The sequence below is a fragment of the Chaetodon trifascialis genome, chromosome 20, assembly GCF_039877785.1.
Source record: "Chaetodon trifascialis isolate fChaTrf1 chromosome 20, fChaTrf1.hap1, whole genome shotgun sequence".
Taxonomy (NCBI): Eukaryota; Metazoa; Chordata; class Actinopteri; order Chaetodontiformes; family Chaetodontidae; genus Chaetodon; species Chaetodon trifascialis.
Window position 1 is genome coordinate 20,131,202 of NC_092075.1, and position 24,455 is coordinate 20,155,656.

At 42.7% G+C, this 24,455-nt stretch overlaps 3 protein-coding genes across 7 annotated transcripts in view; 2 read left to right on the forward strand and 1 right to left on the reverse strand.

Moving 5' to 3' along the window:
- tln1 (talin 1) overlaps positions 1–11,265 on the forward strand; it is a 70,601-nt gene extending 59,336 nt beyond the window's left edge. Inside the window, exons 54-58 of one of the 2 annotated variants that reach the window (XM_070989056.1) lie at positions 38–163; positions 839–901; positions 981–1,163; positions 6,756–6,881; positions 9,548–11,265. In XM_070989056.1, coding sequence (XP_070845157.1) covers positions 38–163; positions 839–901; positions 981–1,163; positions 6,756–6,881; positions 9,548–9,682 — 633 coding nt within the window. In that variant the 3' untranslated portion in view covers positions 9,683–11,265. The remainder of the gene's footprint in view (positions 1–37; positions 164–838; positions 902–980; positions 1,164–6,755; positions 6,882–9,547) is intronic. The other variant, XM_070989058.1, reaches the window with a different exon arrangement.
- Positions 3,269–24,455, reverse strand: part of pomk (protein O-mannose kinase) — a 175,528-nt gene continuing 154,341 nt past the window's right edge. The window contains exon 4 of the transcript XR_011603415.1: positions 3,269–3,278. The gene's annotated coding sequence lies outside the window, so the exon portion shown is untranslated. The remainder of the gene's footprint in view (positions 3,279–24,455) is intronic.
- tpm2 (tropomyosin 2 (beta)) overlaps positions 12,432–24,455 on the forward strand; it is a 28,392-nt gene continuing 16,368 nt past the window's right edge. For 3 of the 4 annotated variants that reach the window (XM_070988738.1, XM_070988740.1, XM_070988739.1), the window contains exons 1-2: positions 12,468–12,787; positions 17,703–17,828. In XM_070988738.1, coding sequence (XP_070844839.1) covers positions 12,674–12,787; positions 17,703–17,828 — 240 coding nt within the window. In that variant the 5' untranslated portion in view covers positions 12,468–12,673. Of the gene's footprint in view, positions 12,788–17,702; positions 17,829–24,455 lie in introns of all 4 variants that reach the window. The other variant, XM_070988737.1, reaches the window with a different exon arrangement.

The following is a 24,455-nucleotide window of genomic DNA, read 5'->3' on the forward strand; positions in this document are numbered from 1 at the left end:
TGTTTATTGACTGTTGGTTTCCCTCTCTTGTTAACAGGAAGCAGATGAGAGCTTGAACTTTGAGGAGCAGATTCTGGAGGCAGCCAAGTCCATCGCAGCTGCCACCAGCGCTCTGGTCAAAGCTGCTTCAGCAGCACAGAGGGAGCTGGTGGCTCAAGGGAAGGTACGTCTGAGTCCAACCAAAGGATGAGTGCTCTCAATATAGAGCAAATTATGAATGCTGCAGGCAGCATTTAAACCCTCTGCAGAGAATTGGTCAAGTGTGAGTTTCTCCTGTGCTGTGCTTCATGATTTGCCCCCAATAAAACCCCAAAACATGCTTATACAAAAACACCTACCAGTACACCTTTGGAGCACGCATTTCTTCCTCAACAAATATATACTTTAAAAGAGACAACGTGAAGAAATGAAAGATTTCTCTTTCAGTCATAAAGGCATTTATTTAGCTGTAACATCCTAAACAGTCTTGAAACAGCAGTGTTGCCAAGAAAAAGTGAAGGTTTAACATCCATGCACAGTCCAACAGCTGGACATGATAATGCTCATGTATGACCCCATCACACAACAAGCAGAGAGAGAAAAGAAAAAGTTTTTCAGGGCCTTGAAGAAACCTTGGAGAAGTAAGAGAGTGTGTTTTCATCTCCATGAGAGTTTATGGCTTCTTTTCGCCCAGGTTGAATTTACCCATCCATGTCAAACTTGTCCCCAAAGCAGCCGCTTGTTTCCTACATTCCCCTCTGTGCATTTTGTTTTTGCTAACCACAAATGCTTTAGCTGCACATGCTTAAAATTCTGATAAAACCATTATGATTCTGAGGCAGTTTTCCTGTATTTTCAGGTGGGAGCCATCCCAGCCAATGCAGTGGATGATGGACAGTGGTCTCAGGGTCTTATATCAGCTGTAAGTCTCTTCCCTCAAGATTTAGCTAAGATTTTTGAAGCTAATAGTTAAACATCTGTCAACACCTTTGACTTTTCAGGCCCGAATGGTTGCTGCAGCAACCAACAACCTGTGCGAGGCAGCCAACTCGGCGGTGCAGGGCCACGCCAGCGAGGAGAAGCTCATCTCGTCAGCCAAGCAGGTGGCGGCCTCCACCGCTCAGCTGCTGGTAGCCTGCAAGGTCAAGGCTGACCAGGACTCCCAGACCATGAAGAGGCTCCAGGTCAGCACTGCATCTTAGTATCTATCAAGCAGATACACATGCCCACTTCTGTGTGTGAAATGTAGCACGCTGTTACTCTGACACTTCACAACACCTTATTTAGTTCTCTGCTAAATAAAGGACAGAGCTGCGACTGTCAGAGGGAAAACGGAGAGCTCAGTCGCCTCTTTAAACTGATGTAAGCACAAAGAGGGAGGAAAAAAATGGACGAAGACAGAGAGAGGCGTTAAGTGTCTGGGGCCACTTTCACACCTGTAGTTTGGTTCCTTTGTTGAGGAACTACCAAAATAGCAGGACACAAACACACCTGGTGTCACTCTTTTTTACCTTGTGGGAATCCAGGGAAATCCCTGCCTGTCACCATGAATGCTTACATACAGACATCACTTGTGCAAATTGCTTAAAAGATGTCTTTATTAACAGTTCAGCTGCTGGATTTCATAATTTAGCATTAGGATTCATCATAAAATCAGATATCTACTATCACACAGTCCTGTGGTTGGTCTGCTTTGCTTTCACATCACAAACACACCATGCCACAGATGACTGGACTGGTATGATCCTTTGGTCCATGCCAGAGTTTGAATGGCATCCTTCACACCAGCTTGAGTGAAGAAATCAAATAGCTAAATGCACCAGCACTTGTTTGAACTGAATCAAACAAGTTAGTGAAGTGGAAAAGAATAATTACAATTAGTGCAGTTTGAACAAAGCCTGCAGTGGTTCCCCTAGCAGAGACAGGGACTGGTGTTTCCACTGAACTCCATCAACAGTATGGAAACATGACTACAAAAACAGTGTCTGACTGACAGAGTCAGTGTCTTCAAACAGCTGTCATCTCAAACACACTGACTGCAGCCTGCTGCTGACATCTTACTCTAATGCCCTTTCAGACAGCAGACACATGTATGACGCAGGTCCACTCAACAACGTTTGAACCCCATTGAACCCACTCATATGAGACAGCTGTCACCCTGCTTCTCATTGTTAGCAGACAGGATTCCTCCACAGTTCAGAAAAGTATTGCTCCTATTCTTTTTTCTAAAATCGAAATTACATAATTGCTAAAAATAAACTGATTGTTTCATGGAGTTTGGAGTAGGCAGCCAGGGCAGCCGACATGTTGACCACGGTGTGAGAGAGTGAGGGTCAGAGCGAGCTTCATGTCATCAGAAGCAAAGCAAGAAGTGACTGAATGCTCACTCCTACACAGAGCTGCCTCTCTCTGTACGTCACCGCCTGGAAAACAGCTCTGCTCCAAGTGCCTCACAACCACCAAATCCACACAGCCACGACCCAGTTAGTTTGAGAGAAATGAGGCAATATGTACAAATGCATGTATACATGGCATCTCAGATCACCAAGTCATGCAGTGATGTAGTTATCAGAAAGGTAAATGGACTGTCTGCTGTGTGAGGAAACCAAACCTTCATGGCTGTGTTCATCGTTGTTTCCATGGACACATGAATAAACAAGGCTGCACAGACACCGTGGAAATATAACTTTTTTCAACTTGCGTATTATTTAAAAAAGAGAGACTAAAAAAATATATTTACATCGTAAACATCTATGTAGCTATTTATACTCAGGTATTTCCAGGATCTGAAAAATCTCCTGAAAGGTCTGGAATAGTATGGAATTTTCAGATGGAAAATGTGTAGGAGCCCTGAACAGAGACTTCAGTCTGCAGGTTAGCTCAGATCCCACAACATGACTTTGAATGACATTAAATTAAATCACTGGAATCACCTCACTGCACATTCATATGCACGCTTTCTTCTTCTCTTTCTCATGATCGCCCACGCACACTTCCTATCTGTGAGGTGGTTAAATGATGTGCAGCCTCTGACCTGTGTCCAACCCTGTGAGCCTCAGACAAAGAACAGAAGTCACAAAGTATTCAGAGATGGACTGTGCATGATTTATTGACAGTAATAAAAACATAGAGCAAAAGTAGATTTACCACTGAAATGATTTCAGTCCAGTGTATCATGAGCAGAGTCTTCCCTTCTCCCCCAAAATTTGACTTAACCATAGTAAGGCCAGACCCAGCCCAGCCGCAGCCTGTTCACCCTGCTGCTGACAGGCTGTGAGGCTGCTCAGCTCATCCCTGCACTCCACCATACATTCAGATTTTTGTTGTTGTTGTTTGGTTTTGTATGTAGCATGAAGGGACTACAGCTTGCATAAAAAGCTATGTTAATGAACTGTGAACCTTGCGAAGAAGAGGAAAATAGAAGCCAGGAATCTGCAGAAGTTACCACGGCAACAGAGTTTGTTTGAACTTGAGCCATTTTCTCAAGACTGAAAAGCCAGGGTTAGTTCCAAAGTTAGCTTCCAACCCTCTAATCCTCGTAGTCATCAGACTGACATCTGATATCGGCGTGTGCATAGTGAGATGTGTGGTCCTCTTCTGCAGCGAGGATTCAGACCTGCAGTACCTGCTGAGGGAACAATGACAGTAGTTATTCTGCAACAGCTGAGGATGTTGGAAGGCAGCATGTTGCGGTCTATTAATAGGCTGGAGTTTGAGTGTTTAGGGTTACAGGTGAGCTGCATGATCCGTACAGCTGCTACATCAGGATTAGTGTGCTCTATATTTAGCACAGGTAAGAGTTTCCTTCACATACTGCTGCATTTCACTATTTTTGAAGGGGTAAAGCTCCAGAGATTTACTGTGGCATGTCCATAAGGTTAAGGGACTCATTCAAAATATACCAGTAAAGGCTGAGATGAGCAGACTTTTAGTCCATAGTATGACTCAAGATCCAAAAACACTAGATCCTGCATTTCCCATAATCATTAGAATCCTTTTGTGAGACCCTCCCTGGCTGGTAATTGGCCACATATTTCAAACTCCACACTTTGAGTTTATAACTCAGGTCTTCAGATATAAACTTAGCCTTTATGCCCAAGCTGAGTTAACTCTGATTACCATTATGTGTAAAATCGGTGGAGCGCCCCCATAAAAAGATGTTTTTCTTCTTCGATTGCACTGAAAGCTCTGACTCACTGATGGAAATAATGTAGCACAGCAAGGTTGTGACCTTTATGTGTAACTGATGCAGCCAGTCCTGAGACATAACAGAAACTACAAGAATCTCCTGTCACTCCATCCACCCAAAAATACTATTTTTAAGGCTGTGTGTATGCTAGCTGTGAGCACATCAGCCTGCCCAGGCCATCTCATATTCTCTGATCCAATCAGCAGTGGCTTATCTCCTCCTCTTCTGGGCCTGCAGCTGCTACCACAGTAATTCCCATACATTTACGTCCACAGGAGCTCTGGAAACAATCCACCAGTCCGCCCATGGCACCAATAACTGGAAACATTAGCCCTGATCTATGATTACACCAGCAGCATTTGCCCTCATGACACTTTGCCGTGGTGCTTTTTAAGGTTATAATTATTCAGAGTGCTGAGTAATGTACAGTCTCTCAGTTGAATGTGTGAATATGTGAGGAAAGGTAGCTCTTCAGACTGACTGCATGTGGTTAACGGACAGAACTGGCTTATACAGAGTCACCAGTTCAGTGGTTCCACTTATAATAATGCAGTTTACTAAGGCAGTCAGCCAGGGATTGTTTGTGTTATTCCCATGAATTTCAAAATGGGATCTTAAATGATGGCTGGTTGTCACACAACTGAAGGAATAATTCACCATGGTGGCATTACTGTTACAGTCAGTGTTTTAACTGGATGCAGGCTGACTGCCAGCAGTGCTGGTGTGTCAAGGTCAGTTTGCCTTTGGGTTGTAGATGCTTGTGGGGGATTCTGTAGCTGTCAGAAATTCACAACATCTCCAACCAGGAATCACTACCAGGTGACGTGAATGGTTTCCCCACTAGTCTGGTGTGAGTGCAGCATTGCATGTGTTGTCTTTGGCTTTGTCCAAAATCATTCCCCCTCTGCTACCTTGTCCCTGTATTTACTATCCTCTGTTGTATTCAAATGTATACTATCAAAAATCCCCACAGTGCAACAGAAAAAGTAGTGTTCATGGCATGCGCACAGTCATCTAACAAACAATCCCAGAATGAAATGCCTGGCTTTCAGTCATGCGTCAGTACAGCTGTAGATCAAGAAGCAAACAGGAGGATGATTCAAGTGTCCAAAATCTCAGTTCACTGCTCGCTGCAGAGCAGATTATTGAACCATGAGTCAACCATGTCGTCATCATGCAGACTGAAGTTAGCTGTGCTGGTGTCCTGGACTGCAATATGTGGCATTTTGCCTACCCATCACATTACATGAATGGGCAAATTCACACAAATTATGAAAAATGAAGTTTCTCTCTCCTTATGGTGTCTTTTGTCCAGGCTTTGAGACATCTGTCTGAGATTTCTTCCTTTACCCTCATACACTTAAAGTGAATAGAACTGCAACACCTCTTTCCAGGAACAATGTCCCTGTTACTCTGGATAATCCACAGAACGTCCTGGAGGCAGTTTACAGGGATTTCTCTTTTGGTAGAAAGTCTGGAACTGTTGACAGTGAGGTCGAGGGATTATCCAGAAGAGATGTTGATGTTGAAGTTTCAAAGGTCATTTTTCAATTTTGTAAACACCAGGAACTAAACCATTGACCACTGAGGTCAAAGAAGAAATCTCCAAGGCAGATTTAAGTCATGTGACAGACGGGTACCTCAGCCAGAAACCTGAACAGAGCCATGTAAGAGGTCACATGACGGCAATGTTGGGCCAGCCCTTATGTTGAAAGAGGCTGGGCTTAGCAGTGCCAGCCAAATGGTATTAAAGCATCATTCAGTGTTGTTGGATAACCGTGGCAAAAATCAAATGATTCTATCATGACTGACATCTGACAACATTAGATCTGAGCCTGCTCAGAAGCAGTAACTTGGTGCGTAAAGAGCCTGTATGAATAACTCTAACATGACTATATCCACCTGGCTGGCAGTGATGGGGCTGTGTTGATTTAAGCTTATGGACAGTCCCAGTTTAGTACGTGGCCTCTGTGTACGGCTGATGAGGCGAGCCTCGCAGTGTTATGTTGTATGTCAGGGCCAGACTAACAGTAACATTCCAGCCAAAGATAAACCAGTAGAGGAGGATTCATGCATGTCTGTGTGACTGTACGGCCTCTGCCAGCTCAGTGTCTCATTTCAGCCCACAGAGCCGCAAAAGGAGAAAACTCCTCTTTGTTAGATCCGAGCTGCCCAATGAGACAAATGTTTGGCTTTCAGTGTAGTTCAGCAGGCTGCTCCTCGTTGCCTTTTACAGCTATGCTCAGGCGCTGAGCAGGAAAAAAACCTGTTATGGGTTTCTCTCTGAGCACTGGTGGAAGTTATTCCCTTTCCAGGAGTTGCTGTTCACAATACACACAGTCGAAGTGTCTGCTGCTTCACTCCTACAGAAGTGTGTTTGCACGGTACCTCAAAGACTAAATCATGGTCCATGGTTAGAGATACAGCATTGCTTTTAGAATTCACCTTAACTTCCCTTTGTTTTCCACTTAAAAAAAGAAAAAAAAAAACTTAAATCAAGTGTTTTTGTCACTTTACTGTGTCCAATATGAAGAATAAACTTTCACAGTTCATGTATTAAATCCTGACTCATTGTGTGTTTCTGCAGGCTGCTGGAAATGCCGTGAAGAGAGCCTCTGATAACCTGGTGAAAGCAGCACAGAAAGCAGCGTTCGATGCTCAGGACGACCAGGCCGTGGTGGTCAAGAGTAAGATGGTGGGAGGCATCGCTCAGGTGAGACACAGATCACAGCAGACACACAGACACAAGCGCAGATGGGCGCTGTCGAGCACAGAGCATGTAAGATGTCTTTTCTTGCTGATTCGGGATGTGACACTGTTTAGTTTATCAGCAGTTCTCCAGCATTTATTGATGGTGAGATGGTTGTGCTTTATTTTGTTTAATAGTTTAGCAGACTTTACAAAAAACTTATTTTGAACTTTCAATTTGCTTAAGTCTTCAAAGCTGGATTCCACGTGTAGGCCACAACAAAACCTCGCTCTCTGCTGACCCGACTCCACCGGTGAAGGATGCAGGCAGCGTTAGTGTGGCTAGCAATACTCCAAACTTGCGGCTACTTTGCGCTGACCTCGCTGAAAAAGTACGTGTTGTAAAATGAACTCAGTTGCGTGTGACCTCCGCCCAGCTGCTCCTCAGACAGGAGCTGAAGAACACCATCTGCAACAGGAAGTTAGCTCCCATGAGCAGACCTGTGGACTGGCATGCACCGATCACTGTAGCCTGTTATCAAACCTGTGATGCATGCGTCTGTGAAACTTCTCTCTGACTAGTATGAGGACTTGGAGGAGATCAAGGAGCAACAACATGTGACTGGTAGGATTAGGGATGTATCTAGCCTGACCAACTTTGTTGTGACCTCCTCAGCCTGGATGAGCTGACTCTATTGGTCCGAGCCCACTGATGTGCCCAACCCAAGGCAGGTGAGGGGCCAGGGCCATTTGTCATCAGGAGCCACTGCTTTCATCTCCAAATCCTGAGTTTTAACTGACTGACGGGGGCCCCAGGTATTTAACCTCTGTGGGGTCATGAAGACACTCTAAAGGCCAGGAGGTTATTTCATCTATTAGTTATGAGGAGAAGCTCAGGAGGCTTCTAAGCAGATCACTCCGCTTGATAACAGCTCTGCTAATTTATTTTAAAATAACAGATATTGTTGTAAGATGGGGCTGCACGGTGGTGCAGCAGGTAGTGCGCGTGCCTCACAGCAAGAAGGTCGCAAGTTCGATTCCCGGGTCAGGCCTTTCTGCGTGAAGTTTGCATGTTCTTCCCGTGCATGCGTGGGTTCTCTCTGGGCACTCCGGCTTCCTCCCACAGACCAAAAACATGCTCATTAGGTTGACTGGTGACTCCAAATTACCTGTAGGTGTGAGTGTGAGTGTGAATGGTGTGTGTATGTGCCCTGCGATCGGCTGGCGACCGGTCCAGGGGGTACCCTTCCTCTCGCCCGTTGACAGCCGAGATAGGCTCCGGCCCCCCCGCGACCCCGAAAGGGATAAGCGGCATAGAAAATGGATGGATGGATGTTGTAAGATGGCGCCATGGATGGTTCAGTCTTCAGCTCTCCCTCTCTGATCACATTCACTCAGGAGAAACCTTTAAATATCAGACAGTCTGGTTATTTGGATGTCCGAACTTCTCAACAGAGCAGACAAAGACTCTGTGCTTTACTGAAACCTGGCTTGGTGAGCCCATCCCGGACACAACACTACATCTGCAAGGACTGCAACTCCTCGCAGCAGAGCGCACGACGAACCTCTGGGGGCAACGAGGGGAGGCAGAATCTGCTTCCACTGCTTCTTACTGAAGGCTGGTTGATAGATGTCACAGTTTGAAGACAATCATGCAGTGTTTTGGTGACAGCGTCGCACACTGTTGACATTCACTCGACCACCTTCATGAGGTTGTCACCTGGAATGCTTTTCAATTAAGTTAATTATTTAGTTAAGTTAATTAGTGCAGCTTCTCTCCATCTTAGTGCATTTGAGACCATCAGTTCTGTTGTCCCAAACCTCACTCTGCTCGCTCCTTCAGTAACTTTGGTACATCTGCTCTACCTCATCAACACCTCAACAACATTGCACACTGTTATCCTATGTTTATGTCTGCCTGTCTGTCTATCCTGTATGTTCTTGACCTTTATTTGCTTTGTTGTCCTTGTTCTTAGCTCTTACATCATTCTTGTGTAAGTACATTGAGAGCAATGAAACAAAAAGTTAGATTTGTTGTACATGGTGACATACTTGGCCAGTAAAGCTGATTCTGATAACCCCGCTTATGATCCGAAACACAGCAACACACAGGTTAGATATGTGATTGATTGATTACCGTTTTATCTTCAAGTTGTAACTTTACTTTTTTCAAAGGCCTTTGTGATGAAGACTAACATGTTTTTGGCTAACATAATGCTATCTCAGCTAAAAAGTCAGGCTGAAGTTGCTGGAGTGTATTTCCCCAAATCCAATAAGGAGCAGGACAGATGAGCTAATGCTAGCCTAAAGTCTGACACAGTGACATCCAGGACTGATTCCCGCAGTCCTAAATGGGTTAATACTGAAGGCAGGAGGGTAGTTAACCACTGGGTTAATGTTAGCAGCTTACACACACACACACACACACACACACACACACTCTTTTACTTCTGCTCTTGTGTTTTTGTTTTTGAAAAGGTGTTAAAAAGACATGACTCGCCCCACTCGTCACATAACAAGTGTCCCTCTCACTAGAGCCCCATGCAGCAAGCAGCTGGGGGCTGCAAAACGTGACAGACCTGCGTAGTTATGAAGGCTTTAGCCAATGCTCAAAAGTTAGATTTTGCCACTGGTGTGTGTGATTGAAGCAGGCGTGTCCTCACTGTCCTGACTAACTGTGTTGTGCTGCAGATCATCGCTGCACAGGAGGAGATGCTACGGAAAGAAAGGGAGCTCGACGAGGCCAGGAAGAAGCTGGCCATGATCAGACAGCAGCAGTACAAGTTCCTCCCCTCAGAGCTGCGGGAGGACGGCCAGGAACAGTGAGAGTGTTTGTGTGTGTGTGTATGTGTGTGTGCCCCGACACATCAGTAATACAACAGTGATCCACGGAATGCTCAGGACCATCCCCCAGCTACGTGTCGAGAGAGGAGGCTTCGTGCTTCAGTAGAAATGTAACATTAGGCCGACTGACTCCAATTCCACAGTGATGTATCAGGATCCTTTTTATCAGTCTATTTCTGTATTTAATTTTACAAGTCAAAGTGTAATAATGCCAAGGATTCTGAATTTTGATAATACAGAAATATGTAAACTTTAACTTTAAGAAGTCTGTGCTTTTGATTATATATAATCATGTACTTTTCAATATACCTGGCTCTTTCTTCATCCTTTTTTATCTGGATGGCATGTCTTCGTCGGTACATGCTGTGCGGCTTCGTAACATGACAAAGTCCTGCCAATAAGTTCTGCTCACCTTCACTGTTAGGACTTAAGTGTTAGATCTTAGAGATGTGAAGGCAAGCACGGTTTATTCTTCTATGCAAATGATGCAGAATCTATGCAAATTTTATATGCAGATGAGTTTTTTTTTTGGTGTGAAATCGTTAAGAGACAAAGAGTCGACGTGTAAGAGATAGTCTGTGGTCGCATGACGGTGAAAATATTAAGTATGTTACTTGTCATACTGTTAAAATCTGAAATAAGGACAACAAAAGAAGTGTTGCAGTTCTTAAGTTTAGATTTGGAAAATTAACTTTGCGTTGGAACAAATCAGAGTGGAAAAGAATTATTTTTTTAAAGATTGAGCTATTAAATGTATTAGAAAGTTGTCTTCCAATAAGTCGCTATCTTAGCTCAAGTTTCTGTGTCAGTATTGTGATTTAAGCAGCTGCAGTATTTAGGCCTGGATTAAAAGACTTGTTTGTGTAAAGATTATGAAGCCATATATTTAACTTCAAGACATTTGACATCATATTGACTGTATTTGGGTGCTCAGTGTCTAGTGAGTTCTTCTAGTAACATTTTATCTGTGCCAATATTAGTGCTTGATGCAGTGCTTAACACTCTCTAGGGAATACCTGAGACAGTCCTTTCCTAGGATTCTAGTCCGAGGGACATGTGATCCTTTGGCTACCTAATGCTTTCCTGTTAGATATTACTTACAGAGTTTAGTTTATTCCTCATTAGCAGGGGCCTAATGTTAGCTCACTCTTTGTTCCCAGTAACTCAATCAGTGCTTATAAAGTGCCTTGATAATGTATTTGTCAGGTATGGTGACCTGATACCAGCCGATAACTCTGTAAGTGCACTTAATTCATAATTCATTCCAGTAATTTATCAGAACGTCATTTAAATCCTCCCTTACGCCACACCTGTCTTTATTTTCTTTTCCATTTATTGTTAGAACAAACATGGCGCAAGTAGAACAGTATGCCAGCTATTAAAATGACTGTAATCATACAAAGCCTCTTTTTCTTTTGTTCACATTTTGACTTAAGCGTGGTATAATTGTAATGCTGGTGTACAGCAGTACCACCTCATGGGCACTGTAACAGAGATTTATATTCAATAAAGTCAGTTTTCAGTGAAACTGTTGACATCTATTTTGTAGTTTGACTTTCATTCTTCTCTCCATGTTAGCAGTAGAAAGAGCTTCCTCAACAAGTGACACCTTCCTCAACAGTACAGTACTTTTACAGGGTTACACTCATGTACAACTACTGCGCAGGAAACCACTGTTTTCTGTAAATGCACTGCACAGAAGTTCATCCATCCACCCAAACAACCAACTATATATGAACTATATTCTATATACATGTCATGCTTTCTGTCAATGTTTTTCAGCTTTCATTCCTACAATATCTGAAGCACCTAAAGCATTATTGTGGTTTAGTTTTGCTAGAATACTACCACACCACAGGTTGCTATGTAGTAATTTGATCAATCGGCACCATGTAAGCTGAACAACACCTGAAATGATAAAGGCCCTCTTCCAGACTGAGCCTCAGGATCAGACAATAAACCAGGACTCAGCTGTGCTTCAGTAGAATAGATTCCCATATTCTGAATCATCAAACATGGTTGCTACTTGAAGTAGATAGAGGGGATCTTTTCTGACTGTGCACCGCTGGCTGATTCCTGTTCGATGCCCACCCAGCTGGCTCGACTGACAGCAGAGCCACCCCTCAAAACAGCTCAGGTAATACCTACAAGCTGCTTACGCGAACTGTTTTCTTATTTGCACTGATCTAAATGCAGCCTTTTATTTCTCGGTCATATCGTCATACTGTTTCAACTCTTCAGTTTTGTGTTTTCAGTTTACAATTTTTTTTTTTATAGCTTCAAATTCACATTTCATTCTGTACAGTTTATTTGATTATTACATTTTATTTTTTTCGCATTTAATGAAGGTTACATTTCACATGCAACAGCCTGCATTTACTTTAAAACTCTGTACTGAAGCACAGGTTTGAGCCACTGTGTACTTGAGTCTTTCCATTTCACTCTACATCCACATTTCAAGGGAGAAATATTGTACTTCTTATTCCATTTATGAAAGAAAAAGAAAAAGAAAAGGAAAATGAAACTGAGGAAAGTGAAGATGAACTTCTCTTGTCTTCCCTTTGGGTGACCTTTTCTCCGACAGATCTCAGGTGTGAGCTGAAGTCATCTTTTGGTTACCTTTGCTGATGTTCCAGGTGGAGAGCTGACGCCTGCGAATGCGATGGAATCGATGAAAACAGACCTGATTTATTCACACGCGCTCAAGACACACGTCACGCGCACAGCGGTCAACTCTCGCTGCCTAAATATGGACAACGTCCCGTTCAGATCCACGCTGAAAAAAAAGTCTGGGGCTCGTGCGGCTGGTATTCCATCCTCGAGCTCTGCCCCGAGCCGCTCAGACGAGCCTTCCGCGTGCTCCTGTCCGCCTCTGTCCCCGCCACAGACCGGTGCCTCTGCCTCTGCCTCTGTCTCTGTCCGGATAACCAAGCGCACTTTTCCTTCTGCTGCGAACTCACAACCTGAGGAAACATGGAGGCCATCAAGAAGAAGATGCAGATGCTGAAGCTGGATAAGGAGAACGCGATAGACCGGGCAGAGCAGGCTGAGGGGGACAAGAAAGGAGCGGAGGACAAATGCAAACAGGTAGAGACACACGGAGCTACACGACACCTCAGAGGCAGCTCGATCAGTTAGTCACCTGAAGTAAATCATGAATTAATTATTGGTTTTTAATGTCTTTGCACAGGCGTGTTTGTAGAAGTTCCAGGTGTTAGTTTTAGATTTTATCATTTCACATATGATTAAGGCAATAAAAGCATAAAAAGTGAAGTCAATAAGAACATTAAACTAAGAGAATAAAAATCATGAACAAGTTATTGTGTCCAGTTTGTCAGGAGTTTTAAATGGAGAGCAAACAGAAAGCAGCAGTGAGTTTGAAGGCATGATGGATTCAGTCAGTCTGGATCTTGGAGGGCCCTCTGAGGCACAGAGAGGCTTTAAAACTGAGCAAAACCACCGAGGATCCTAATGCAAGGCCATGTAACTCCTGAAAGATAAACTATCACGTTCTTCCACTCATTTTGAGCTCATTAGCTACAGCGTTACCTGGTCTGGTGTGACCATAGATATTGCTGTGCGCTGCTGTCACTGAGTCAGTTTGCTGACTGTTCTATTTTGTACCTCTGTGCTGTAACAGTTACCATCAGCTCGTGGTTGTTGCTGCCAGCCACAGTGGCCAGTGTTAATCTAAGGCTGCCTGCTTTAAAGGTGCTGAACACAATCTCAGAAGGTTCTCAAAAATGCACAGGTAGCCAATGGATGGTACAATGGGGGTGATGTGACCACTCCTCCCATAACCCAATTCCAAAAAAAGTTGGGACTGTGTAAAACAAATAAAACAGAATGTGATCATTTGTTAATCCCTTTTGACCTCTTTGACTCAACTGAAACAATACAAGACAATACATTTAATGTTTTACTTCATCAGCTTCATTGATTTTTGTAAATATCTGCTTATTCTGAATTTTATGCATCAACATGTTTCAAACAAGTTGGACAGGAGCAACTAAAGAACACGCAGAAAACTGATGTCAGTAAACACAGTTTGTTTGCAGATGACTGCATTCTGTTTTTATTCATATTTCACACGTGTCCTAACTTTGGACCTGAGGTTGTAGTCCTGGGTGCAGCCTAGCTCAGCATTATGAGTATATTGACTGATATTAGCTTATTACAGATATATGACCATATATATCTGTCCTTAAGTATCTGAAAAGCTGCAAAACAGAAATGTCACAAATATTTCTGAGGGAATTAGAACTATGTCTTTATTACATAGCTTGTCCACCAGAGAGCGCTGATAAGCTCATTTTCACAATGAAACATGTCCCCTTCAGTAGATATCTTGGTCACAATTCTTTAAGAACAAATGTAGTTTCTAATTAACTTATGTGGGCATGTTATACATTTATTGGCCAGATATGAACTGATGACTTTATGGTCGGCACCTCAATCCCTAGACAAAATTTAAGGGAACCTTATCAAAAATGTTTGGTTATCGTATATGTAATGTGATTGGCCAATATATCATCAGATTTTTAGTAACTCTCAAGTCTCCACATGAAATCTGGTTTTGATCTAATTGTGAACTAAATGAAGGTGGAGAAGAGATGAAATGGAGATACAGTAATCTAAACAGTCGTTAGAGGTAGTTAATCTACTGTTTGCATGTTGGCGTGTTTTTCATGATTGATGAATTACTGATTGATTTGACAACACAACTTACTAGAAAATCAAAGTTGTCACTCTGGTCAAACAACACAAATGATTTTATTGATGGGAAACAGGCCACATAAAACCGCTTCAGATTTATCATTTTGTGTCATTTTGGATTTGACTCACTAAATATCTGTGGATCGCTTGTGTAACAATGAAAACAGATACTATGTCTGTGTATATTGAAAATAAACGGAGGCTTCATATGGAACCTGCTGTGCAGCATATCTCACAGAATGAACAAAAATGAATATACACCATAAAGATAGAAGAAAGAAGACGAGATTGGAGTGCTGTGTTTGTAATCCTCATGACTCCCTGGATTATGAATTGCAATTTTGTAAACTGAAAACTGAGAACTTGCTCAAGTATGACTGGCTAAATGGATAAACAGTACAGCATAATACAGTGTTGCGCTGAACTTGAATTTTTCCAATTGTCATTGTTGCCAATCACATTTTATTGTTGACTGAATGGTGCAGAATTGCGACAATGTGAACACACAGGACGAAACATGTTGTTTTTTTTCTATCTAATGGTTAACTAATGCACTGGCCATGGAAATAAATAATGAACAAATTGTTTGATGAAGTTGTTTATAAGATCTTAATTCAACTCGCATGTTGGAACATACTGTAATCGCAAAACACGAGCAGCATGTGCACCGTCACTCACGGGAAGCTGTGCCCTAATGACCTATGTTAGCTCTTTCATGCAAATACCAGTCAACAAGCCAAGTCATTTACATAAAGCTTCAGCATAATATTGTCCAGACTAGCCTCTTAATAGCGCTACCTATGGTTAGTACTGTTATGAACCACTTCTTTGAGTCCTTGGAAACGACTGAGGTCTGAACTCTCGTCACACAGGACATTTTATCCTGTTATGGCACAACGCCCTCACAGACTTGATGTGATGATGTCAATATGTCAAGGAACATATGATCAAAGTCTGCGACAGTTCAGTACATATGATGGACATTTTGATTCAGCCATACACCGACCAACCAATAAACATCACCACCCAGTTCATTCAAAATTTGCTGCCCCCTACTCAAATCTAGCTACAGTTTCCAGTTGTGAACTGAGAAACTAGCCATGGCCTATTGTTTCAGCTAAAGAACATAGTGATACTCCATAAAGATGACTTGCTGTCTCTCCTGTGAGTCTCCACACTGTCATCGACAAGATCAGGCAGCAGTCAATGAATAGATAGCAACTTTCATCAATGCAGCTGTCGACATAGCATTTGTTCCCAGAGGATCCCAGCTTGGAGCTATTACAATACCAGCACAATGACTCTCTGCCCATGAGCATTGAATACTGGCATGTCTATTTCTGTGGTCTGAAGACCCCCACCTTCTTTGAATTGTTGCTCCTCGCAGAAAGAAAGTCAATGCTGTTGGTTTGGGAGTTGCCTCAATGTCGACTGCAGGATCAGGACCGCCCGAGGCTATTTGTGACTGAGAGGCCTTACATGGCTACATGCTAGGAGAGACTGTCAGAAGTGATATAGGAAGGACATTTGTTCTGGGAACATTGTGGTGGGACCACATCAATGTCATTTACAATTGGCTTTTTATAGTCCTTAAAGCTGTTGTTGCAGATGTCAACTTGCTGAAACAATCTTTGGAAATGAGTCATTGCATAATAAAAGCCTCAAGTCCAAAATGGAAGGGGCTCATCTCATTGTGAACAAGACAATGCTCAGCATTGCAGCTTGTTAGTGTGGTATTTTCTTTTATGGGGTCATAAGAGGGTTTGGGAACATGAATTTCATGACAATCTGCCTATAAGATAATTACTGGAGCATCCAAAATCGTAAGGGCTCATCCTCTGAGGAGCGTAAATCTGCACATTAAATTTCATACAAATGTGCCTGTTAGATTTTGAGATTGTGTATGATTGGGTATGAGGTTAGGGGACGATAAACATTAGCTAGCTGCATATATGATATAACTGTCACTGCAAACTTGAATTTAGAGGAGGATGATGGAATGTGATCATACGTATGTGCCATGCTCACCACTAACTGTGAACTATTAAGTCTGTGAGGGCGCTACACCAGGAGGGGTCAAATTGTTCTATGAGATGGTCCTTCAGAGCTCATTCGCCTGATTTGTTGCTAGAGGAAAGGTCAGCAGGTCACCAGAAACATTAGGAATCATCCTGTGGACACAATACTCACAGTAGATTTCAGGGGAATCTGGTTAGTTGAGCAACACTACAAATTATGAAATTAGAAGAACTTTGAAATCGGGAAACAAATAATGCTGCCTGGAACAATAGCTGAGCATGGCAACAAAAACGTGATTAACGGCCCGGATATGCTTGACAAAGTGTCCATCAACCACATCTAACAGCAAAAGTGTTTGTGTTGTGTGTGAAGGGCATGGTGCACTAACGGATAACGGTGCAAACTTTCAGTTTTTCCTTAAAGATTGCACTTGGTTGCTCTGTTGAAAAGTGACAGAACTAGTTGAGTGAAACTTGGCTACTTCTACACCTGCACACAGCTGGCCAATCACCCCATCAGTTCTGAGATGGAACAGGTGTCAGGGGTGGGGTTTCAGATACTGCAGAACAATCCAACAAGCACTTTTTGGGCTCATTCATCTGACCTCTGTAGTCTGCTCCTCATCTATGCTTGAGACTAAGGCACCGAGTTACATTAGCCACTGCTAACATAACCTACTCCAATTTCTGACCAAACTGTTGGCGATTGAGTTGCATTGTGGGTAAAGTACACAGTTTTGACAAGAAGAGCATGTTGAATAACAAGGACAAAAAATCTCTGGTCCTGCTGCATCAGTTTTGATCCCGTTTTAAAAAGTGTCCATCATGAGTTTGACAGTGTTACAGAAGTCCTCCTGGTAAGGCTGAAAAAGATGATGGTGAAAGATGGCTGAATATCAAAACAGACAGTACTAACTTGAAGTATGAGAACAAATATTTTGACAGCAACCAAAGTCCTGAGCTTTGTACATCCAGCCATCCACCCTGACTTCCTTATCCCTTATCCTCCTCCATTCAGTTATTCCAAAATGTGTTTGGCAAAGCAAGTTAGTAGTATATAAAAGAATTTTGTTAGAGACAGGGTTTGCTGAGATATCTTGTTCTTAACCACATTGTTGGAAGGAGAATTTGGTCTTCACAGGCCATGCTGCAAGCAGTGCAAAAAGAGTTCCAGTCAATCCTTATGACGCACACATCAAAGACCATTTTTCTAACCATCTAATATGTTCTCTTTCTGTGTGTCTCTTCCTGTGTGTTGGTGCCTGTAGCTGGAGGAGGAGCTGCTGGGTCTGCAGAAGAAGCTGAAAGGAGTGGAGGATGAGCTGGACAAATACTCAGAGTCGCTGAAGGATGCCCAGGAGAAGCTGGAGCAAGCAGAGAAAAAAGCAGCAGATGTGAGTGAAGGGAGCTGATGCCAGGGGTCACATTACAGCAGAGAGCCAACTATATTAAGACCACATTAACCTATTGTGCTCAGTCCAGTCACATCTGATCCCTCACACAGGTGTCATGTTGTTGACTACATATGCTCTTATTCTGAAATGTTTCATATATCACCACTCAAACCGTTTCATTCAGGTGTTGTAAAAAGTAGCAGCAGCTCGTTTAACTTGTATTACCGCACGGTTGTAAATTTAGACCATCAGCAACATATAACTAGTGCCTTAAGCCAATAAGCCAGCAGTGTGGAGTCTTAACTCCTCCTGTGTTTTAAATATGCACAGGGCAGTTTGTTACTGTCAGTCAAACTTTATACTCCCACCACCACACTCCAGCATCTCATACATGCCCAATAATCATTCTAATGTTTATTTTGAGGAGCACAAATTACAGCTGGTTGTGCTAAATCTCCAAAGCATCATCATTAGCTACTGCTGAGTAGCAGTCTCACCGCTGAGCTTATCTGTCGTGTGCAGTATCAGATTCTACCAACATATCATAAAGCTTGTCAGCACCTCAAGGCAAATGCCATCCATTCTAACCAATCTGTAGAGCTTGGCGTAAAGGATTTGGTTTCCTTGCTTGGTTCCATCCTGTACAAATGTTGCTGCTCCTAGGGCTGCTGTGAACTGAAATAAAAGTATTGTTAAATAAAAGAATACACCAGTATTCTGTAATCTATATAATGCATCAGTAATAACCTTAAGTGCACTAAACTGTGTGAGTTATTCACCTTTTTCACACTGTGCCACTGCAGAGCAAAAAAACACAGGTTAGTCCAGGACAAGAGTTGCTCCTGGCTAAACCTTTGCTACAGTGCACTCCATTTGGCAAGACGTGGTGTTGGCCAGTCGAATTTGTGAAAACCACACATACCAGGTAGGTAGCTTTCCTTGTTATACACTGTTCAGACTGGTCATTAAAAGATCCATTTCAGTGCACTTCCAGTGTAAATGATGGGAGACAAAAACTGCAGTGCTCTTTCCATGTCAAAATGTGTTTAAAAGCTGAAGTCCAAAGCTACAGTCTTTTTAGTTTACGTTCTCTTCTCACTACGTCTTCCACTGCAAACACAAAGAGTGAATTTTTTTATATTATTTTTTATCTTAACTTCTGATCGCCACTGGATTTATCTACTTCAGACTGCTCATATTAGCTTCAGATACAGCCCCATCACAACCCACTGCCCCTTGACATTTCGCAATGGTGTCTGTGAACTCATTCAAGTGTGCACACATCCTCCCTCCTTGCATCAGGCTGAATCAGAATCAGACTTAGGTTTGTGGTATTTTATAGACAGATTGGTATAAGAGAGACCAAAAAAAAAAAGAAGTCCCAAAACTCAAGTTAAGAATTGTAAATATAAAATAGAAACATTGAAACTGATCAGTTAAATATACTAAATGTATTAGAATATGTAAAAATATATAACAGTAGAAAGTGTAAAGAATATGTGCAAGGTGCAGAGATAACAACCCAAAAGGCGGGTGTATGAGGCAGGATAAGAGTGTGAGGCCTGGGCTTTATTAAGGCCTTCTTGGGGCCTAAGGTCTGAGTGTTTCAAAAAGATGGTGTCCAGGGTGTGAGGGGTCTGCCATAATCTTTTATATAATTATTTTATTAAATATAATCCTGCTTGCCTCAAGGTCTGCACAGATCCTGGAGGGATGGCAGACTGCAGCCCATCATGTTCTCAGTCTGCCCTTGTCCTTGGTGGCAGCAGCATATCAGATGGTGATGGAGCGGTACAGGTTACTGTATAAGTGCACCATCATTGTCTTTGGCAGGCTGGCCTGAGGCTGCCACAGAAAGTACATTTTCTGCTGGGTTTTCTTGGTGATGGGGCTGATGTTCATCTCCCACTGAGGTCCTGTGTGATGACGACTCCACAGTGTCAACTGGGGAGTCACACACGGGGTGATGGGAGCGGGTGGTGCTTGGCTCTTCCTGAAATCCACGCTTGCATCACGCCACCAGATGGTCGGTCTCCCACCTGTGGGCAGACTCATCCCCACCAGTCCAGTGAGGGTGGTGTTGCCTGCAAACGACGGACTGATGACTGGAGTGCAGCGGTTGGTGTACAGGGAGAAGAACAGAGTAGAGAGGATGCAGCCTTGGGGGGAACCAGTGGTGAGGGCCCCCAGCTTTATGCGTTGCTTCCGGTCAGGCAGGAAGTGAGTGATTCACCTGCAGGTGGAGGCATGCACAATCAGCTGGGAATGGCTGTCCTGCAGCAGAGTTGATGGTGTTTAAGGCGAAGCTAAAGTCTACAAACAGGATCCTGGCAAAGGTTCATGAGGAGTCCAGGTGCTGGAGGATGAAGTGTGAGTATCTGTGAACACCAGAGACAGCTGATCAGCACGGTGCTTCAGGGTGGAGGCAGTCTGGTCTGGCTGCTTTGAGGGTTTTCTGTCTGTTCCCTGAGTGCTGTTACACTATTCCTAACTATTATTTCTGTACATTATAGAATTTTCTGTATTTCTGCATAAATATGATCTTAAATGTGATCAGATCTTCATCAAGTCCTAAAAATACACGAAGAGGGCCCAGTTAAACAAATGACACAAATAACATTATGTTTTTTCAATCTTTGTTGGAAAAAGTGTGTGAACCTTTGCCTTCATCGCCTGGTGTGACTCAATAACTTCACCCAGTGTTTTGTGTAACTGTTGATCACTCCCACACATCAGCTTGGGGGAATTTCGGCCCACTCCTCCTTACAAAACTGCTGGATCTGCTCTCTTCAGGTACTTTCCACAACATTTCTTTTGAACTAATATCTTGACTTTGACTCAGCCATTCCAAACCACATATTTTTTCTACTTCAACTATTATTTTGGAGACTGATGTGTGCATTCTACAGAATTTTCTCAATTTGCTCACTATCTGCCTGACAGTGGATTGGTGAAGACCAAACTCTGGTGTCCATCAACATCTTTTTGTCTGAGCTCCACAGAAATGTCATTTGAAATTGAGAAATGCACACTTGTACAAGCCTGTGGTGAAGATTTTGATGATAAAGGACCCAGGTTTATATTCTTTCAGTAGGACAGGGATGGTTAAACTCATGCCTGATTGTCATCCCACTAAAACATCTCTCTCCAATGACGCCTTTAAATGAACTAATAATCCTAGAGGTTCAAGTGTTTTCCAACCAAGACAGTTAATATTGGATAATTTTGCTAAATAAGTAGATAAATAATTCAAAATTGTTTTGTACTTTCTATTTAACCGGATCCTCTTGATCTAGTTTTAAGACTTGATTGAATATCTGATCACATTTAAGTTACATTTATGCAGAAATTCTAAAAAAAAAAATCTTGAGGGCTTGCAGACTTTCTCACAGCATTGTACAGCACCTCTAAGCTTATACACACATCAATATATGTGTGTGTTTTGATGAAACTGGTCATTCTGGATAGTTAGGACATTTATACAGGTTTCCATGAGTCATGGATCACAGCATTTCTGACCAATTATAGAGCAAAATGGAGGAAAAACTGAAGAGTGAGGACTCATTTGATTTGTCCTGACAGAACGGGACCATCCTGTGTGCAGTCTTACTGTGATTTTACCAAAGATGGAAAAGAATGTGAGCAAAGCATGAATTTGTTTATGCTTACTGGAGTCTGCTACTGTAGGTGGTGCTCCCTCCAATATGAAAATATCTGCCTCACGTCACCAAGTTCTTCTCACAAACATCGTCAGATGATGGGACAACTGCTTATTGGAGAAGTCCAGTGCTATTTACAGTCATCAGTGTCTGAGCGATTATCTTTCTGTTAAATAGCTGCATTATATAGTTATTTATGTGTCATTCTAAATATATAATATTTATAATATATTAACCAAAATACACATTTAGATCTCCCACATAAACCCATACCCATTCCTAATGTCCATTGTGCTTACAAAGGACATGTCAGAATAAATCTATTTAGAAATATATTAACAAATTAACAGCAACAGTATTAATGAACAACACTCTCAACATTAATATACAGTAATATCAAAAATTAAAGCACAATGTACTGTCTATTTATGAGTGTGTATATTAATCAGTGGGATTGCTGGGAAACAGCAGATCACAACCCTAATTCTAAAAAATATAAATAAAAGAGAAGGTGATAAATTGCTCATCCTTTTTGACATATACTCAGTTGAAAACAGTACAAAAACAATATATTTGTTTTTCATCACCAGCTTCATTAATTTTTGTAAATATATGCTTATTCACGTTTCAAACAAGTTGGACAGGAGCAACTAAAGACTGGGAAAGATGTGGAATGCTCCAAAAACACCAGTTTGGAACATTCCACAGGTAAACAGGTTCATTGGTAACAGGTGAGAGTATCACGATTGGGTATGAAAGGGGCATCCTGGAAAGGCTCAGTCGTTCACAAGCCAGGATGGAGCGAGACTAATCTGTTACGAAGTGGCTTCAGGGTGGATCCCAGAGCAGAACATCAGACTCAGGAACTAGGGATGTATCGGCTGACCCAGGAACAGACTCAGGAACAGGAAGGATTTCAGCCAACTCAGGAGCAGATGTTGGCTGAGGTGCTGGGCAGCAGAACCTCCATGGCAGTGGGCAACAGTGAGGATGAAGAGCTGGGCAGTTGAGAAGCTCAACATCGGCAGGATCACGCCTCACGCCAACTGGTGGGAGGCTATCAGTCTGAAGGGTGTCTGGCTCTAGGGCAAGGTGTACCAAAAAGGAGACCAGGGAGCTGAACAACAAGGAGCCTCAGTGTTGTAAAGGGCCTGGCTTTCTTGTGTCTTGTATCTTGATAGATACCCGGGTAATCCAGAAAGGAGATTCCTTGGAACCTTTGGAGGTGAAATTAGGCAGGAAGGTAGCCAACTCAGGAACAGGAACTGGCTGGAGGCGAGCAGCCCCATGGGGAGCTGACTCAGGAGCTGGAGCTGGCATGAGGCTAGCAGGCCAGTGGCTAGCCAACTCAAAGCCTGAAGTATTTCAGTCTTTGAAAACATTTGAACACTGTTAAGTCTTTTATTTCAACTCCTTCCATTGCTTCTTGCCTTTTCAATCTTCAGTGTCTGAGAACACCAGTCTGAGCCAGGACTCCAGAAAAGCTGCAGTTAAGTTAAACCGTCAGTTGGTGAATTCTTAATTGACATGACACATACACACAGACATGCACATGCACAGATACATGTTCATACTGTATCTCACAGACAGCTTTATGGCAGCACCGCTACACCTCAACTGTTTTATCCTTATTCCAACTTAGAAACTTGAATGACACCTCAACTCCTTCTCTGTACACTTAAGCTCATTTAAGTCCTTACACTAAAACTCTCATTCAACACTTTTCATTGCTTACGCTATATTTTGCGTCCGTTATCCATTTCCTATTATTCCAACTCCTCGCACTCCTTCAGTTAAGCTAGCAATTCAACTTAGCTCCCAGCCATCCATCAAGCAAAACTGTTATAGTTAGCTAGCTAGACATGAAGCAGTGCAGCTCAGCATCAGCTTTTCAGCAGCCAGCAAAAAGAACAAAACTACAGATGCTTAAAAAGTAATACTTGGTATGCAGGAGCCCTATGAGAGTCACAAGACTAAGATTTTTATTAGGATGAATCAGCTTTTTGATAGCCAGCACAGAGACAGCTTTCTCAGGATTCAAAGAAAGCAATAAAGAATATAAAAGCAATAACAGGTAATTTTCAACGGGGGTTTCAACACCTTAATAACAACCCTTTCAGACTGCACTCCATGCATTTTGGCTTAGATCTAATTAATATCCATCCATCCATTATCTATACCGCCTATCCCTTTCGGGGTTGCGGGGGGCTGGAGCCTATCCCAGCTACAATGGGCCTATCCCAGCTGAACCGGTCGCCAGCCGATTGCAGGGCCACATGCAAGGACAGAAACATTCACACTCACACTCAAACCTACGGACAATTTAGAGTCATCAATTAACCTAATGAGCATGTTTTTGGTCTGTGGGAGGAAGCCGGAGTACCCGGAGAGAACCCACGCATGCACGGGAAGAACATGCAAACTTCACACAGAAAGGCCCTGCCCGACCCGGGGATCGAACCGGCAACCTTCTTGCTATGAGGCACCCGCACTACCTGCTGCGCCACCGTGCAGCCCTAATTAATATCTCAGAGCCAAATTCTTACAGTAAATCTAAAGAAACTTGCCAAGCTTTCAATGTTTGACTTCTTCCCTACAGCTATTAAATGGATGCAGTCCTATCTGGAAGGCATAGCACAGACAGTCAAGATAAATAATGAGATGTCATCAGCCCTTAGTTGTGATATCAGTGTACTTCAGGCATCAGTTCTGGGGCATCTGTTTCGCCTCTACATAAAAGATCACCACCACTGATGCTGCCTAGGAAATGAGAATTTACTGAGCTATGATGATCTAAATCATATTTAGAGATGCTTGTCTTGTCTATAAGATTGATTCTGCATGGCTCAGCTCCTCCCCCTTTGTGCTGTTAGAAAACAGAAAACATCTGATGATAGGGGACCGTATACAGTATATCTATGAGGAAGACTGCCTTTTCATTTAAAATCAATTTAAATTCATGGTTAGA